The 19,261-nt window shown below is 45.3% G+C and overlaps 2 protein-coding genes across 4 annotated transcripts in view; both read left to right on the top strand.

The window, feature by feature from the left end:
• Nucleotides 1-3,664, top strand: part of TMEM59 (transmembrane protein 59) — an 82,016-nt gene extending 78,352 nt beyond the window's left edge. For all 3 annotated transcript variants that reach the window (XM_030205547.1, XM_030205546.1, XM_030205549.1), the window contains one exon: nucleotides 1,694-3,664. In XM_030205547.1, coding sequence (XP_030061407.1) covers nucleotides 1,694-1,846 — 153 coding nt within the window. In that variant the 3' untranslated portion in view covers nucleotides 1,847-3,664. The remainder of the gene's footprint in view (nucleotides 1-1,693) is intronic.
• A 5,632-nt stretch (nucleotides 3,665-9,296) lies between these two features.
• Nucleotides 9,297-19,261, top strand: part of LDLRAD1 (low density lipoprotein receptor class A domain containing 1) — a 39,727-nt gene continuing 29,762 nt past the window's right edge. The window contains exons 1-3 of the mRNA XM_030205943.1: nucleotides 9,297-9,335; nucleotides 10,710-10,857; nucleotides 12,583-12,646. Coding sequence (XP_030061803.1) covers nucleotides 10,837-10,857; nucleotides 12,583-12,646 — 85 coding nt within the window. The 5' untranslated portion in view covers nucleotides 9,297-9,335; nucleotides 10,710-10,836. The remainder of the gene's footprint in view (nucleotides 9,336-10,709; nucleotides 10,858-12,582; nucleotides 12,647-19,261) is intronic.

Below are 19,261 nucleotides of genomic sequence, written 5' to 3'. Positions count from 1 at the left end.
TCCTTTGTTGACAACAATGTCTTTTTCTTGGATAATGGAAGAAAAAGACAAGTGTTGCCAACAAAGGAATACAATAACATATCCAAGTTGAATATGTTATTGTAGCAGTTTGGATATTTCAAATACTTCCAAGAAATATTTGCAATGGAGAGCCGTATAAATTATCTACTACTACTATAAATCATTTCTATCTGAAACAGAAATCGGACCTGCTAGAGGAAGCAGGTTCAAATCCCACTGCTGCTGCTCGTCTTGGGCAAGGCTGTTAACCCTCTATTGCCTCAGGTAGATTGTAAGCCCTTCAGGGATAAGAAAATACCTAGTGTACCTGAATATAACTTGCATTTGATCTGTTATTGGAAAAAGTGTGAGCTGAATCTGAATAAATGTGCTTTTTAAAAAACTAATTCCACTGGACATTTACAGTGCTGAACCCTTAACACATGCACATCTCATATGATCTTCCTATTTTCCATTAAACATTTTCTCCAACAAAATTCTCACAAGGGGAAGTCACTGTAATACAAAGGGACCATTTTCCCTAAACAGCGGAAGGGCAATGTTAGCTGATTTTCAGATACAGCCCAGCTGGCTAAGTTGTGACTGATAACTGGCTTACATCTAAGCTAACTATGATGCAGATGGCAAGGGTTAGCTGACTGCTACTGGCATTTCAGTACCGAGAACCACCCAGAAGCTATATGTTTTTCCAGTAGCCCCTAATTCTATATAGTGTGTCAATTAGGAGCCTGACTTTAGACACTTAACAGAACTAGACACCTAGATTGGGGGGGGGGGGGGGGGTGGTCAATGGCAGTTTATTGCCTAACTGCAGTGAGGGTGGGGGAAGGTAACATAGTAGATGACGGCAGAAAAAGACCTGCACGGTCCATCCAGTCTGCCCAACAAGATATACTCTTGTGTGTTACTTTTTGTGTATACCCTACCTTGATTTGTACCTGTCCTCTTCAGGGCACTGTCCCCGCCTCCCAACCACCAGCCCTGCCTCCCACCACCAGCTCTGGCACAGACCATATAAGTCTGCCCAGCACTATCCCCGCCTCCCAACCACCAGTCCCGCCTCCCACCACCGGCTCTGGCACGGACCGTATAAGTCTGCCCAGCACTATCCCCACCTCCCACCACCGGCTCTGGCACAGACTGTATAAGTCTGCCCAACACTATCCCCGCCTCCCAACCACCGGCTCTGCTTTAACATACAAGTGCTTTACCATACAACTGCAAAGGGGGGGCATGCACGGGTGACACACTCCAGAGCCACACTTTTAGAATATTCTAAACCTGGGTTTGTGTCAAGTCCTTCTTTAATAAACATTTTTTAATAAATGTTTTTCTATTTTTAAGTCCATTTTTTCCACTTTGATATCTGTGGTCAACCTCCCACCCTTTTCTTTTACAAGCCTGGGTGCCAACATCTAGGCACTAACATTTACACCTGCCTTTTACATGGTGTAAATATTGGCACCCAAATGGCAACTTATGCTTTATTCTATAAAGGAATCTGGGTGCCCACATGCCATTATACAGTACTATCTTAGTGCACAGATTTTGGGTGCCTAATTTTTAACATTTTTTACAGAATTCCTCCCCCCCCAGATGTCTGCACTTGTATGTATTCTCATACAGTAAAGCTAGTATGGGCCGTTAAGAGAACTGCTTTTAACTTTTGCAGAAGCTGAGCATCTACGGAGACATGGAATACGTCAACGAGCAAAAGCTGAACAGATACCCACCTGCCACTCTTCTTATTGTCCGAAGCGAGGAAGAGAATGAGGAGGCAGGGCTGCTGCCTACAAAAGTTAATCTTGCTCAGTCAGCAATTTAAGGAGCATTTCTAGAAAAAGGCAATTTTAAAGAGAGACTAATTCTAACATCAGTTTCTGTCTATTCCTGGTGTGGTTTTTGGCAGTTTTTCCCTTCATTTCTGCTGGTATTGGGATACGGAACTTAAGGATCAGTTAAAACCTAGACAATAATAAAGCTACTGACCTGGCCTAAACTGTAGTTTTCTTGTCATGTTTTTTTTTTTTTTTTAAACTCTGGTAAATGAGCAGGGAGGGACATTTCAAATTCGACTTGTTGAGGCGTAAGTGCATTTTCTTTTGTTGATGTTTGCTGTGTTTGGTTTTATTTTGCCACCCATCTGAAACCTGGCTCCTTTTCAGGGTCATGATATTGGAGTCTCAGGTGTTGCCAGTGTGGCAGAATGCAACAACCAGACTGTAAAGTTTTGAAATATAGTTTTGTAAATGTCAAAGGAGAAGGAAAAAAAAAAAGAAATATTCCCATCTGTCATTACTAGTGAATTGAGATCAAGAAAGCATTGCAGCTGTTCAGCTTATTAAAAACGTATGTTCTCATTTTTGATAGTTTTCAAAGGAAAATATTCTGTTTAGAAATAACTATAGACAACGTTAATGTTTCAACTATCCATTCTGAAGAGCATTTAGGGTGAAAGGTGTAAATCCTATGGCTATACAGGAATTTTAAATCTCTCCAGAGTTTAGTTTTGGGCTTTCCATTCTTCTACCTGTAATGCAAATACTGTTACAATGTACTATGTAGGATTTTTTTTTTTTTTTTTTAATATATATCATTTTTGGCTCAGCTCAGTCATGTCCAGCCTTTTATTGAACTATGGCACCATGAACTTTCATTTACAACCAACCTGTTTTCCTTTATTTTCTAACCTACCTCACCTAGCCCAGTCATTGCAGTGATGGTCCCATGGAGCAGGGATCCTTCTGGAAAGCTGCAATAATAGGTCCTAGATCCAGCCACCAGGTGTCGCTGTTGCACCATGGTTGGCACTCATCTTTTTCACCCCCCACTGAGCTGAAAATGCTGCCTCTGCAGCAATTTCAGGCTAGGGGCCAACCCAGAAATTGACAACAGGCTCTCTGCATGGTACTGAGCCACCAGGCCAACTGTAAAATGATCTTTGACAGACTGTTGAGGAACCTGACATTGATTTATTCTGTTTCAGGAAAAAAAAAAATCCCTTTCTTTATGATTTTTAGGAGGATGAATTTATGCCTGGTTCACAAAGGCTCTTCCCATTCTTTGCTTATTGGGAAGACCTTCATGAATGAGGCTCTTAAATTGTAAAATTACTAAGTGATGCTTTCTATTTGAAATAGCAAAAGAATTACAAAGCATGAAACAGTAAATTTGTGATTACAGATTAAATTTTAACATTAAAGCCGATTACATGATTTATTGCTAAGAGGTCTGTGTCTGGTAGCTTTTCATTTCATCTTGTTTCCATTCCTACACAATTCTACAATTTGCACTAGAGCATTGTCCTTATTTTAACATTGTACACTGCCTCATACCATGTTTGTTTCCCAGCACGCCCAATGGTCCTTAGAATTATAGTTTGTACTACTGCTGTACCCTGTGGATTCCAGTTTTGATAGTCCATGCAAATCCTTTAATGGTAACTCCTTTCAGAATTAATTGCATTCATGTATAATTGTACATCAAAAAGGTTTATTCTAACCTTTAATTTTTTGATTAATTAGTATTGCAAATGTCTTCCATTATTCACCTCCCTCCCCCTTGAAATATGTAAATGTCAGAGCATTGAATGACATTGCTAAAATTCTAATAAACGTGCAGTTGTAACAACCAAGACAAAGTATGTTATGCTGCATTTTTAATGATGGTCTTGTAAATATTTGTAGACTTGCAAAAATGCAAAATATTTTTTTCTGTCAATAGCTACCCTTGAGTAAGGTCTGTTTTTGATATGTATTTCTGTTATAATACTTACAAATATAAATTAGGTTGTTGAAAGGTAAGAGCTCAACACTGAAACCAAAAGACAAGTGTCTATTGCTCTGCAGGATTTCTTATTCTCTCATAACACTGTGATTCCATAGGAACTGTCTTATCCCTGCCAAAATAGGTTGCAGTGTTCAAAGTACCACAAAGTAATTCGGCCAAAAAAGTGAGTTTTCCTAGTTTTCATCGGTATCCATAAGTTTTCTAAGAAAGCATTATTCTGCTTTATTTAGTATTGTATTCTGCCATTCCAGCAAGTATTTTGAAGATGTGAGTTACTAGATTCTGTCTTATATCTATGCCTATTTGATTTCTATTTGGCCCCTCTGTGTTCACTTACCCAGATAGTGGGATTGATATAATAGTGCCGATGACCTACAGATTTGTTTACCTGTATAGTCCCAATTTGTATAAGGGCTTATCACAGGAGATGGGTATCCAGGTACAGGCAGTCACATTTCCATCATCAAACATATAAACGGCGAGTGACCGTACTCACTCACAAATGCGCAGTAGAGACTTCCCTCTCTGTCCCGCCCCCGTGTCAATACATGAGGATGGGGGCGGGACAGAGAGGGAAACTGCGCGAAGCTGCCGAGGTTGCTACCGCTCCCCCCCCCCCCCCCCCCGAGGTCACCACTACCGCTCCCTCCACCCGAAGTCGCCGCCGCCACCCGGCCCAGGCCCTCTCTTCGCTACTGAACTTACATCCATTTGCCGGAATGCAGCACGCACATCAGCTGAGCTGCCGTCAGCCTTCCTTCCCTGCCTGTGTCCCGCCCTCGCTGACGTTACGTCACACGAGGGCGGGACACAGGCAGAGAAGGAAGGCCGACGGCAGCTCAGCTGATGTGCGTGCTGTGTTTCGGCAAATGGATGTAAGTTCAGTAGCGAAGAGAGGGACCGGGTGGGGGGGAAAGGTAGCGTCGACCTCCAAAAACCCCAATACCAGCCCGTTTTTACAGGCTCAACGCTAGTCAAACATATAAACGGCAAGTGACCGACTCACCTGCAAATGCGCAGTAGAGTCGGAACGCTGAGAGTGTAGAAGTCCAAGCCCCGCCTCCACCAGCAGTACAGCCCAATAGGGAGGAGGGCTTGGACATGGGTGTGGAAATCGGAGGAGGAGGGAGCAGGGAGGGAAGGAGGGGGCGGAACTGAGGGAAACAGACACTGGGGGGAGGGCAGGGGAGAGAGCAGGGTTGGTGGATGGGGGGGGGGGGGGGGGGGAGGCCATAGGAAAACAAAAAAACTAGCCCGTTGTTATGGGCTCAACGGCTAGTACTTTATAAAAAGCTCTACCAAAATAGAAACTTTCTTAAAATACAGATGACACCAGCAGATACACACATGAAAATTCCAGCACTTATATGTATGGTTGCCTGATTTCACAAAACTGTACAGCGGCTGGCACTAACATTTAAAACGGAGATGGAGCAGCTTTTAACCCATTAGTGTCCAATGATCCCATATATGGGAACATTGGGCACTAATGGGTTAAACTAAAATGGGAGGAGAAAGCTAACAACCACCCAGGAGCGTATGGTTTGATGTGGAGTATCCTTGAAACAGGACTTTTAAGGAAATTTAATAGAGAGGTTTCAACAATGGTGAAAGAAAGTCAGGAGTGTTTAAGGGGGGAGCAAGGTAAAGAATGCAAATTATCCCTGTTACCTTCTAAGCAGCTTGTGGATGCAAGGAAAAAACACAGTTTGAAGTGTCTGTTTATAAATGCTAGAAGCCTAAAAAAATAAGGGGTCTTTTTAACAAGCTGTAGTAAAAGGGCTCTGTGGTAGCTGCGGGGGCCTTTTTTTGCCACACGCTGCGGCCCTTTTTACCGTAGCGGGGGGGGGGGGGGGAGCTGAAAATAGCCTTGGCTATGCGGTAAGATTGCTCTTACTGTGTGGCCATGCAAGGGGGAGCACTTACCGCCACCCACTGAGGTGGCAGTAAGTCTCCCGCACTAACCCAGTGGTAACGGGGTAGCGTGTGGCACTGCCCAATTACCACTGGGTTTGCACTATTTTTTTCTCCAGTGTGGAAAATAGCACGCAGAGTAGCGTGCAGTAAGCCTGCATTGAGCTTCCTGCCGCTTTGAAAAAGGGCCCCTAAGATAGGAGAATTAGAGTAAATAGCATTAAATGAAGAGGTAGATATAATAGGCATCTCGGAGACCTGGTGGAAGGAGAACAATCAATGGGACACTGTCAGGTGAATTTTCGAAAGAGGGCGCCCATCTTCTGACACAATCAGGAGATGGGCGTCCTCTCAGGGTCGCCCAAATCGAAAGCCGATTTTGGGCGTCCTCAACTGCTTTCCGTCACGGGGATGACCAAAGCTCACGGGGGCGTGTCGGCACCGTACCGAAGGCGGGACTGGGGCGTGATTAAGAGATGGGTGTCCTCGGCCGATAATGGAAAAAAGAAGGGCATCCCTGCCGAGCATTTGGCTGACTTGGTCCATTTTTTTTCATGACCAAGCCTCGAAAACTGACCAGATGACCACCGGAGGGAATCGGGGATGACCTCACCTTACTCTCCCAGTGGTCACCAACCCCCTCCCACCCAAAAGAAAATTAAAAAACATGTTTTGCCAGCCTCTATGCCAGCCTCAAATGTCATACCCAGCTCCATTACAGCAGTCTGCGGGTCCCTGGAGCAGTTTTTAGTGGGTGCAGTGCACTTCAGGCAGGTGGACCCAGGCCCATCCCCCCCCTCCCCCCACCTCTTACACTTGTGGTAAATGTTGAGCCCTCCAACCCCCCCCCCCCCCAAAAAAAAAAAAAAAAACCCACTGTACCCACATGTAGGTGCCCCCCTTCATCCCTAAGGTAGTGGTTATAGTTGTGGGTTTTTTGGGGGGGAGGGTTTGGGGGTTCAGCACACAAGGTAAGGGTGCTATGTACCTGGGAGCAATTTATGAAGTCCACTGCAGTGCCCCCTAGGCTGCATATGCAGAATCTTCTCTCCCCCCCCCCCCCCCCCCCACTTCATTTTTTTTATATGTCTTATTGTTTTCACCAGGTAGGTGGTTCGGTTACATTTATTTTCTGCATTTAAACTATTCTACTAGTGTTTCACATAAAACACCTGGTACTAGAGGCCTGATGCAGATTCTCTGCATATTAAAAAAAAAAAAAGAGAGATGACTGATTTATGTAGCCACCATACCATGTATTATGGCATTGGCAATCCCTCAGAGTGAAGGATGAATGCCATGTTGGACTGGGGGGGGGGGGGGGGGACTCAATGAAAGATGAAAGTGGCTAACTTGTTATCTCTTAAAAGGATGTTGTACACAAATTGTTGCACAGTTCTTGATTTAATGCCGAAGAGACTAAGATAATTGGCATTTACTTTCTCAACAGCCTTTGCCTGCCTCTGCCACCAGTGAGATCCAGAGGTTCTTTTCTACTGTGCTATTTAGGAACTGTAGCCCAGTGACTGAGGACTGTGCAGGGAGTGGAAACCTCTACCTATGCTAAGACAGTACTACCAGAGGGAGAAGCGCTGTCTTCTACTGTTCCGACCACCACGTCCTGCTGCAGCAGTTTTCACAATTAATGGTCACTGAAGATCCTTCCCATATGCTGCCAGCTTTGGGTCATGCTTGGCAATGAGAGTTCTAACCCACAGGCACCGAGGGTAATTTTGTAACAGAGCACCTAAGTTAATAGTTTATTCACACTTTCTATACTGCCCAAGCTGACCAGCAGGTCTGGGCCGTGTATAAAAACTAAAATTTACAAAAAAATACAGAACCTCAATAAAAGAGTTACAATCTATTGACAGGAAAGGTAGGATCATTCAAACAGTAGCAGGCACTTGGCAAAATAAGGCAGGTTAAGGAGATAATGAATGGAAAGAGAAATGTAACCAGCCAAACCAATAATTCAATGTTAATCAGTTAAGTTTAAACCGGACAAAGATATTTCTGCTATTTTGGTGGCCTAATTTGTCCACATAGCTTAACCAGCGCTGTGCTGAATATTGGCAAATAGCCAGGTTATATCGTGCTATAACTGCCTATCCACTAAGCGGTAACTGGCAATATTCAGCGGGAGATAACCAGCTCAGTGCCATGTAACCAGTTGGGAGCCATTCCTGGCTGCTTGAATGCAGGGGCGTAGCTACGTGGGGCCACGGGGTCATGGGCCCCCATAGATTTGGCCCTGACCCCCCCCTGCCGTCACCAACCCTCTGCCGCCGTCAGGTACCTTTGCTGGCGGGGGTCCTCAACCCCCACCAGCCGAAGTCCTCCGGCGCGGCCGCATTGCTGATCTGCAAGGGCAGGCTTCTGTTTCTGTGAGTCTGATGTCCTGCACGTATGTGCAGGATGTCAGACTCACAGAAACAGAAGCCTGACCTTGCAAATCAGCAACGTGGCTGCGCAGACTTCTGTTTCTATGCAGGACGTCAAGACTCGCTGAAACAAGCCTACCCTTGCAGATCAGCAATGCGGCCGCGCCGGAGAAGAGGACTTCGGCTGGCGGGGGTTGGGGACCCCTGCCAGCAAACATACCCAGCGACAGGAAGAGGGGGTCGAAAGGGTTGGCACCGTGGGGGGGGGGGTCAAAGGTAGTGGTGGCAGCGGGGGGGGGGGGGGGTCGGTGGTGCCGGGGGGGGGGGCTAAAATGTGCCCCCTCACCTCGGGCTCTGGACCCCCTCCCGCTGAAGTCTGGCTACACCCCTGCTTTGAATGGTCTTAAAAATTGACTGGACAGGGTCTCTTTAAAATACTAGTACAACTCCGAGAGAGAGGACATTATCCCCTGGATTCTATAAAGACGCCAAAATATCCATGCCCAAATTCTGGCATGATCCTGAGCTGTGCATACAGCCTAATTGATTAATGCCCCAATTAACATGAAGAATTGGGCAGTAACAATTACTGATGTTAATTGGAACCAAATAGGGGTTGCGTATGCATTTTGCTATGTGCTATTCTATAAGCCTGGGCAGCCAAAAGCCACGAAAGAGAGACTTTTTTTCTATAGGTTCTAACATCTTTACTTTGGAATCTTGGCCAAACCTCTTAGGTGTAGACGTGGATTGCTCTGTGACATTTTCTCACCAAGTAAAGGCTCTTATTAGGAAGTCATTCTATATGTTTAAAAAAATTAAGAGTGATTCAATTATGAAACAGAAAAATTTAGGCTGGTGTTGGTCTAGATTGGACTACTACAATATTGTCTACTAGTAAAAGAGGCCCGTTTCAGAGCAAATGAAACGGGCGCTAGCAAGGTTTTCGTCGCCACCCCCCCCCTCCCTCCCTGGCCAACCCCTTCGTTGTTCTGCCATTGCTCCGCCCCCAACGTCATGATGTTTGACACGAGGGCGGGGCCTGGAGCGATTTCCACCCCGCCTCCCTCCCTCCCTGCCAACCCCTTTCGTTGTTCTGCCATTGCTCTGCCCTCGAGGGCGGGGCCCGGAGTGATTTTGGTGGCTTCACCACCACGAACCTTCAAACCTTTTTGAAGGAAGTCAGGGCTTGGCTTCACTGACGTCAGTGTCCTCAGAACGTTGAGGGTGAGTTTTATTATAGTAGATATGAGTTGTTCCAAGAAAAGACGACTGCAGTTTGGTTCAAAATGCGGCTGCCAGATTGATACATCCTGTCCAGTGACCAGACTGTCTCTCCATTGCTTTGCCTGTGCATGCCAGGGTACAATTCAAACTTTCGCACCTTAGTTCTTCGTATTTTGTATAGTGTGGCTCCATTGTATTTAGTTGATTGGGTAACGCCTCTTTCTGATGGTGTTTACAGTAAGCCTCATAATCAAATGCTGCTTAGTTTTCCGTCGCTTAAATTGGTTAAAAAAAAATTTAAAATATTTAATTCTTCTGTAGTAGGATTGTGCCTTGGGCAGGACTCTTACGATCAGAGCTAATAGCGTGCCTAAACTAGCATGCTATTAGCTCTGATCATAGGGGCGCTAATGCCCCGTTCTGTTCCAGCACTAATTTTAGAGAACTGTTTGGAACAGCGCAGGGCTTCTGATTATCTGCACTTGAGATCCTAGGAGCAGTAAATGGCAGCTGGTGAGAAATTATAATCTCCTCCCAGCGAAGGAGCCAAATTTTCAAATTTATTGAGGGTGCTAAACCCGACAAAAGTTACATCCTCCTGGACACAATCGAGGACTTTGTCACCCACAGAGCTGGTTCCTATGCCTCCCAGAGGCCCCACCCCAGTGCTTACCCAGTGGTTTAGCACCCATGGTTGGAGAGAAGGAAGGCATTAAGCGCACAGTTTCCTATTTTGTGTAGGGTCAGTTTTCTCAGTATGAGAAGTGAGATCTCATAATAACTTTGCAGCTCATACAGTGAGACTGGCCCCACATAATAAAGTCAGTTGGCATCTATTAAGCACCTTTCCTGCTGCTGGCCAGAGTGCTGAGTACTGGGTTAGGGCTTCCGGGGAAGCTGGACCAAGCCAGTAGGTCATAAGAGGGACTGGACATGGCGGCATTGGGTGGGGGGGGGATGCACAAAATTAAAAGTTTGCTTAGAGCACAAAATATCCTTGCACCAGCTCTATACACATCAGAGCATGGTACCACTGGCAGAAGTATACTGAAGGACATATTCACACATCCATGGTCACAACACACAAACCCCATATACTTCCCCACCCCCAACAACACAGCCCTTGCCACCCTACTGAGAGACACTTTAATATTCCTCTCTCCACCAAGTCCCCAAAAACAGATGCTCGAGCTTGTCAGTGAAGGAAGGGAAAGTGCCCCTTTTGTGTCCTATTCAGTATTACATTTCAGCTTGTTTAAATATACGTAGACACGGTGGCTGGCTGCAGTTGAAATGAGCTTGTTTGTACCTTGACAATGTGCCAAATCCTTGTATTAGATATCAGTATGTATGCTCCTTGTCTGTCACCCTTAGTGACCATGCAACAAGCAATGAAAGATGTTTGAAAGCTAGAGTTCATAAGAGCAGACTGACTAGATTTGGACTGAGAACATATCGAAGACACTTGCACCAAACCTTTTGGGAGTTGTGGACACAAAGAATGACTAGAACTCATCCTTGGGTAATTTCGCCACCTTCAATAATGGGTTCTGTTTACTAAAATAGCAGTCAATAATCCATTTAGGGGCCATTTTAAAAAGAGACAGGAAAGAAGGAGACAGACCTAACGAGATGACATATATACTGTGTGTGGGGGGGGGAGGTGTGTTTTATAAAAGACTAGTAAAAAAGGCCCGTTTCTGGAACGAATGAAATGGGCGCTAGCAAGGTTTTCCTGGGAGTGTATGTTTGAGAGAGAGAGCCAGAGTGAATGTGCGGGTGTGTGACAGAGTGAGACTGTCTATGTGACAGTGTGTGTGTGAGAATGAGAGTGTGTGACAGGGCCCCCTCCCCTGTTCCTAATGCCCCTCACCCCGTTCCCTCCCCTCCTTTTCCTCCTTCCCACACTTTGGGTTCCTTAAGGCTTTCAAAAGTCTATGTACCCCCGTGGCCCTAACGCCCAGTATTCGGATACCCCACCGCTTTCCTCCTCACCCCTCCCCCAAGATGTAATACTTTCACATCCTTCATTTTTTTTTTTCAAAAAAGTGTCCTATCTACCCTGTGTACAAATGCCCGGCATTCAGATTGTGTTCCTCTCGTAAATTTTCATGTCTTTCATTCATTCAGAACTTGCTCCCCCCTGAACACTTTTGGTTCCTTCAGTCTTTTAAAACTCTCCTATGTACCCTGTGTGCTAATGGCCAGCATTGAGATTGTTTTCCTGTCCCAAATTTGCATGTCTTTCAGTCATTTGCAACTCCCCCCCCCCCCTCTTCTCCAGTTTAACACTTCCGTTTCCTTCAGTCTTTTAAAACTCTCCTATCTACCCTGTGTCCTAATGGCCAGCATTCAGATTCTTTTCCTTTCACAAAGGTTCATGTCTTTCAGTCATTCAGAACTCCCCCCCCCTCCCCCCATTTAACACTTTCGGTTCCTTCAGTCTTTTAAAACTCTCCTATCAACCCTGTGTCCTAATGGCCAGCACTCAGATTGTTTTGCTTTGCCAAATTGTCTGTCACTGATGTCACTGAGGTCAGTGCGTGCCTGCCTAGCAGACCACTTCCGGCAGGCACGGTCCCAAGCACATCCTGTTGGAGGTGAGAATTATTATATAGGATTTTGTTTTATATTGTTTACTTTCTAAATAATATTTTACTCAATGCCTCACTTATCTCTATGCTTTGCTGCAAAAGTGTCCAACGTCAACTTTTGATGTAATGGTTACCTGGTGTCTGTCAGTTGCAAGCTTAATGAAAGAGGTGGAAAGAGAAAAGATCCCACTGGTTATAGCAGCAAGCTAACAACCAGGGATGCTGGGTTCAAATCCCAGTTCTCCCATTGATGCTGTTTGTGAGCTCAGGCAAGTCACGTCACCCGCCAGTCAGGTACCCGCTTAGAATGTGAGCCTTCTTGTGCAGCAAATGCTTATCCTTGAAGCTCGGGTTTGAAAAGTCAATAATTACATCCAAATCTAAACTATTCTAAAGAGGGTCAGAATTGTTTTTTTGTTAACACAGAAAATGGTATATAAAGTTTAGAACAAAAAAAAATGTCTCAGTAACTGGGCTGAGTTGAGAGGGATAAAAAAGGGGAGAAACCCTTTTGTGATGCATAAAGGATTGTAGTAATAGAGCTCAAAAGAACTGGAAACCAACAGAGCAGAAGGGGCAAAAAAGAACAAAATAAGAAGCAATCATGAAAATCTAGTCTCTAACTATGTTTTCACATGTTCTCGTGCATTTAGAAAAGTTTGGATGAGGCCTCGTTTACTTCAACGGTGTCCATACTCTCTAAGGAAAAAGATGAAGGTCAGTGTCTTATTATTATTATTATTATTATTGTACCTTCTCACAGCCTTCCAGATGCTGTTGTCTGGGGTTCTATGCCAGAGCCGGTGGTTGGGAGGCGGGGCTAGTGCTGGGCAGACTTATACGGTCTATGCCCTGAAGAGCACAGGTACAAATCAAAGTAGGGTATACACAAAAGTAGCAAACATGAGTTGTCTTGTTGGGCAGACTGGATGGACCATGCAGGTCTTTTTCTGCCGTCATCTACTATGTTACTATGTTCTCAAGAACCTAAGATATTCAGAGATATTGGTGCAGAATATGGGCAGTTCCAAGTAGCACAGCCTTCTGTAGTTGATTGATGGTGATTTTTGTCAATGCCCAGCGTGATGTTATGTCTTCTTGTGTGATACATCACAGCCAATGTTGACTGATTGTTAACTCCATTAATTCTTCAAATCAGTCACCTTACTTTCTAATTCCTCCTATCTCTTACTCATCTATATGTTACAACGTTGCCTTACCCTTCACTACCAATTATAATGTTCTATTACGTATTGTGTTATCATTGCAAGTAGTATACCATGCCATACTTTGTATTGTTACCTGAATATTTTTACTGCTGTAATTGCCTATTGCTCATGTTTGATCTTTTCTTACTGTACACCGCCTTGAGTGAATTCCTTCAAAAAGGCGGTAAATAAATCCTAATAAATAAAATTAATCAATTAGTTCAAGTCCTACCCAAAAACCTGAGAATTCGATATATTGGCATAAATTTTATGCTGTTCAAATAGTGTAGTTTTTTTTTTTTTTTTTTTTTTGCAAAATTGATAGGGTTAGGTCTTTTAAATTGTATTTGGTGAGGCCAATTGGTATAGCTCCAACCACAATTGGTATTTATTGAGTTTTTTCCAAAGACTTTCTACTTCAATTTTATTTATAGTAGCTTGATATACCACCAGTCACAAACACAGTGTATCTAAGTGGTTGACAAATAAATTGGCAAAACTCAATGAGAATATGCAAGAGGAGAACAAGAAAGAAGAGAGAAGGAAAAAGGATAGGCAAGGAATTTGCAAGGCATTGCAAATAGACTAGGGGAGATTGGAATAGTTATGCTTTGAGTTGCTTCTTGAAGTCTAGTTGTTGGCCTGACATCAAGAGGGAGTGTGTTCCATGGGTGTGGAATCCAAGTGAAGGTGGTGGAAAGGATAAAAGGGCCAGTTGAGAGGATTGTAGTGTGCAGGATGGGGCATAAGGAAAAAGAAGGTTAGATATATAATCTGGAGCAGAAGGGAAGAGGCCTTTGTAAACTAGTGTCGGGATTTTATATTTGATGCGTGTTGACACTGGAAGCTACTATAACATAACAATACATCTTATATTCTGCCATTTACTTTATGGATCCTATGCAGATTACGTTAGTAAGAGACTGGACATTACAAGGAATATACAGTCAATAATTTATTTTAGTTACATTTGTACCCCGTGCTTTCCCACTCATGGCAGGCTCAATGCGGCAGGCAATGGAGGGTTAAGTGTACATAAGTAATGCCATACTAGGAAAGACCAAGGGTCCATCGAGCCCAGCATCCTGTCCACGACAGTGGCCATTCCAGGCCACGGGCACCAGGGGCGTAGCTACAGGTGGGCCTGGGTGGGCCCAGGCCCACCCAATTTCAGCCCAGGCCCGCCCAGCGCCAGCTCCCATTGCCGGCCACTGCTGCTTTTCCTGATGAGCAGCAGGGCCGGCGCTACAAAAAGAAGCGCTCAGCTGACTGAGCTGAGCGCCAACGCGTCGCTAAGGACGAGAAAAAATGTTTTTTAAAAAACGCGGCACTGCAGGCAGCCTCGAAGCATTGGCTGCTGGCTCTGCAGGCTCCTCCCGTCTCTTACATCACTGCCCCTGTAGCGAAGCAGGGGCAGTGACGTAAGAGACGGAAGGAGCCTGCAGAGCCAGCAGCCAATGCTTCGAGGCTGCCTGCAGTGCCGCGTTTTTTTTTAAACATTTTTTCTCGTCGGGTTAGCGTTGGCGCTCAGCTCAGTCAGCTGAGCGCTTCTTCTTTTTGTAGCGCCAGCCCTGCTGCTCATCAGGAAAAGCAGCAGTGGCCGGCAATGGGAGCTGGGGCTGATGGGCCTGAATGGGAGAGGGAAAATGGATGGCAGGATGGGGAGAAAGAGGGAAAATGGAAGGATGGGGAGAGAAAGAGGGAAAACAGATGGGAGGATGGCAGAGAAAGAGGGAAAATGGAAGGATGGGGAGAGAAAGAGGGAAAACAGATGGGAGGATGGCAGAGAAAGAGGGAAAACGGAAGGATGGGAGAGAAAGAGGGAAAACAGATGGGAGGATGGCAGAGAAAGAGGGAAAATGGAAGGATGGGGAGAGAAAGAGGGAAAACAGATGGGAGGATGGCAGAGAAAGAGGGAAAACGGAGGATGGGGAGAGAAAGAGGGAAAACAGATGGGAGGATGGCAGAGAAAGAGGGGAGATGGATGAAAGGATGCAGAGAGAAAGGGGAGAGACTGGAAGGATGTGGAGAGAGAAGGGACACTAAACAGAAAAGGGTAGAGAGATAGACACTGGTTAGAAGGAGGGAGAGAGACATTAGATGGAAGGATCAGGAGAGAGGGTAGATGGGTGGAAGGATGGGGAGAGAAAGAGGGAAGACGCTGGATGGAAGGGTAGGGAGAAAGAGGTGACACGATGGAAGGATGCAGAAAGAAAGAGGGGAGACTATTGGAAGGATGGGGAGAGAAAGAAGAGAGCTGCTGGATGGAAAAGGAGAGTAGTGAAAGACTGGAGAATAAGAGGAAGGGGCATGGGGAGAACAAGGGTGAGAAAAAGATGAAAAGCCATAAGTAGATGAAGGAAATTAAAGAATGGATAGTAAGAATGAATTAAATCTGGACACAGAGAGAGGCAGAAAAATATTGAAGAAAGCAAAGAAAAAGGAGAGAAAAATGACAAATGGCCAGGAAACCCTGGCAGAAGAGTTAAGCGAAAATGAAGGAAAGCAGAATCTAGAGACTGGGAGCAACACAATGAGAACAAGTAAATGGCCATACAACAAAGGTAAAGAAAATAATTTTATTTTTAATTTAGGATAAAGTAATATGGTGTTAATAAAGTTTCAGAGACCAATACTTCCTTCCTTAGGTCAGGAGAGGATACCGTAACAGCATTATACTGACCTGAGGCAGGAGGTTTTGGCCTCTGAAAGCTCACTGAAAAGGATTAGGCTATTAAATAAATTGTCTGAAATCTGATGCACTGAAAAGCAGCACTTTACCCTGTGTGACAAATGCATCTGAGTGTGACTACATTTTGCTGGGGGGGGGGGGGGGGGCGGTAGAAAATTTTGTGCCCACCCACTTTGGGTTCAGGCCCACCCAAAATTGGCAGTCTGGCTACGCCACTGACGGGCACCTGACAAGCTTCCCAAACGTACAAACATCCTATACATGTTATTCCTGGAATTGTGCCCAGAGTCACAAGGAGCTGCCTGTGCCGGGAATCGAACTCAGTTCCTCAGTTCCCAAGGACCAAAGTCCACCACCCTAACCACTAGGCCACTCCTCCACTGTTGCTACTATTTGAGATTCTACATGGAATGTTGCTATTCCACTAGCAACATTCCATGTAGAAGTCGGCCCTTGCAGATCACCAATGTGGCCGCGCAGGCTTCTGCTTCTGTGAGTCTGACGTCCTGCGTCAGACTCACAGAAACAGAAGCCTGCGCAGCCTTCTACATGGAATGTTGCTAGTGGAATAGCAACATTCCATGTAGAATCTCCAATAGTAGCAACATTCCATGTAGAATCTCCAATAGTATCTATTTTATTTTTGTTACATTTGTACCCTGCGCTTTCCCACTCATGGCAGGCTCAATGCGGCTTACATGGGGGCAATGGAGGGTTAAGTGACTTGCCCAGAGTCGTCACAAGGAGCTGCCTGTGCCTGAAGTGGGAATCGAACTCAGTTCCTCAGGACCAAAGTCCACCACCCTAACCACTAGGCCACTCCTCCATTCAATAATAGCATTTAATCTAATTAACTCACTAGATAAGATTACTTTTTAAAATTCAGAACATATTTTCTAAATAAGTATGTCTTAATTAGATTTCTAAAATGACTGTAATTGGTAGCTGAGAGTAAAAAGCATCATAGGAAAAGCTGGACTGCAGTTGATTGAACCAGTTGAAGTCTTGAAGTGAAGCAAGAGGAAGACCACAATACAGTAATCTGTATGAGAAATTGCCAAAGAGAAGATGAGCATTCGAAGAACAATGCAAGGTAGAAAAGGTTTCGCTGAATGAGGGGCCCTTTTGCTAAGCCACGTAGGTGCCAGGGGCGTAGCCAGACACCCAATTTTGGGTGGGCCTGGGCCCAAGATGGGTGGGCAGAAGAACTCTGCCCTATCCCACAAGTGATTTGGTCTCTCCCTGTCTCGCCTGCATGCCATTTGGTCTCTCAAACATCCTCCCTCCCTCGCAAGCAGCAACTAGTACACACTGCTCATGTTGGCCCCACAGCCTTCCCTCTGATGTAACTTCCTGTTTCCGCATAGGTGAGAATACATCAGAGAGAAGGCTGTGGGGCTGGTGCGAATAGTATGTATCAGTCGCTGCTCGCTGCAGGCGAAGATCTGCTATTTACAAGGTATGCAGGAGGGACAGTTGTTGGGAGCTTTTGGCTGGTGAGGCTTAGGGATCCCTGCCAGCCACATCATAGGTGTGCTGCTACTGTGTGGGCCTGAGCCCAAAGTGGATGGGCCTGGGCCCATCCAGGCCCACCCTTGGCTACGCCACTGGTAGGTGCCTATGCATCAATTTGGAGTTACCACCCGGCTACCGCGAGGCCCGGGCAGTAATTTCATTTTTTACATGCGTCTACTTTGTGCACCAGAAAATAACTTTTATTTTCCTGCGTGCATCGGAAACCGGGCGGTAATCGTCATTCTATGTGTGCAGGCGATTACTTCACAATTACTGTGCGAGACCTTACTGCTAAGTCAATGGCTGGCAGTAAGGTCTCGGACCCAAAATGGACACGCTCCAATTTTTATTTTGACGCGCGTCCTTTTTTGGCAAAAAATGTTTAAAGGCCTTTTTTACAGGCGCACTGAAAAATGGATCTGTGAGCGGCCAAAACACGCGCCCACCCTAGCGCGGGCCCATTTTTCGATGCACCTTTGTAAAAGGACCCCTGAATTCTGTGAAGGGAATAGATCAAAGCCTGTAGAGCTTTATCAATTTGTTCTTTGAAGGATAGTTTGTGATCAAAAATGACACCCAATATTTTTAGGAATTCCATTTATTGTAATAATGGTCCATGAATAGTTGGCTGACTAGGTGTAGCTAAATGGGAGTTCTGAAAATATATTGGTTTTCATTTGGAGATATTTAGAAATAGTAGATTATCTCTAAGCCACCTGCAGACAGACTATAGAGAATTTTCAAGAGCCTAAGTAGAGAAATGTGAGGTTTGCAGAGTAAATAAAACCTGATTGTCATCCACATAATGGTAAGGGCTGTAGCCATGCGATTCGAGAAGTAGAAGAGGGGTAATAAATATATTGAACAGTGCCGGAGCAAGGATAGAACCCTGGGGAACACCATACTTAAAGGAGCAAGACTCACTTTATTTCTTATTAGTTGCCAATATTCCCATGTAGAGTTCAATGCGACTTACATCAAGAAAAGAAGTACATTCTTGAAGGTTACATGGAGGAGCATAATCGAAAGGGGCGTCCAAGTTTTGTAGAGGACGTCCTCGCAAAACATCCTGATGGAGGGGCGGGGAAACCCGTATTATCGAAACAAGATGGACGTCCATCTTTTGTTTCGATAATACGGTCAGGGACATCCAAATCTTGAAATTTAGGTCATCCCTAGAGATGGTCGTCCCTAGACTTGGTCATTTCTGATTTTCGGTGATAATGGAAACCAAGGACGCCCATCTCAGAAATGACCAAATGCAAGCCCTTTGGTTGTGGGAGGAGCCAACATTTGTAGTGCACTGGTCCCCCTGACATGCCAGGACACCAACCGGACACCATAGGGGGCACTGCAGTGGACTTCAGAAATTGCTCCCAGGTACATAGCTCCCTTACCTTGTGTGCTGAGCCCCCCCCCCCCAAAACCCATTACCCACAACTGTACACCACTACCATAGCCCTTACGGGTGAAGGGGGGCACCTAGATGTGGGTACAGTGGGTTTGTGGTGGGTTTTGGAGGACTCGCTGTTTCCTCCACAAACGTAACAGGTAGGGGGGGATGGGCCTGGGTCCACCTGTCAGAAGTGCACTGCACCCACTAAAACTGCTCCAGGGACCTGCATACTGCTATCATGGACCTGAGTATGACATCTGAGGCTGGCAACAAATATTTTGAAAGATATTTTTTGAGGGTGGGAGGGGGTTAGTGACCACTGGGGGTGTAAGGGGAGGTGATCACCGATTCTCTCCGGTGGTCATCTGGTCATTTCAGGCACCTTTTTGTGCCTTGGTCGTAAGAAAAACACGACCAGGTAAAGTTGTCGAAGTGCTCGTCATGGATATCCTTTTTTTTTTTTCCATTATGGGTCGAGGATGTCCATATGTTAGGCACGCACAAGTCCCGCCTTCACTACG

This window comes from Microcaecilia unicolor, chromosome 6 (assembly GCF_901765095.1).
Source record: "Microcaecilia unicolor chromosome 6, aMicUni1.1, whole genome shotgun sequence".
Taxonomy (NCBI): Eukaryota; Metazoa; Chordata; class Amphibia; order Gymnophiona; family Siphonopidae; genus Microcaecilia; species Microcaecilia unicolor.
Note: the sequence above shows the minus strand (reverse complement) of the source record. Positions and strands in the feature narration are given on the sequence as shown.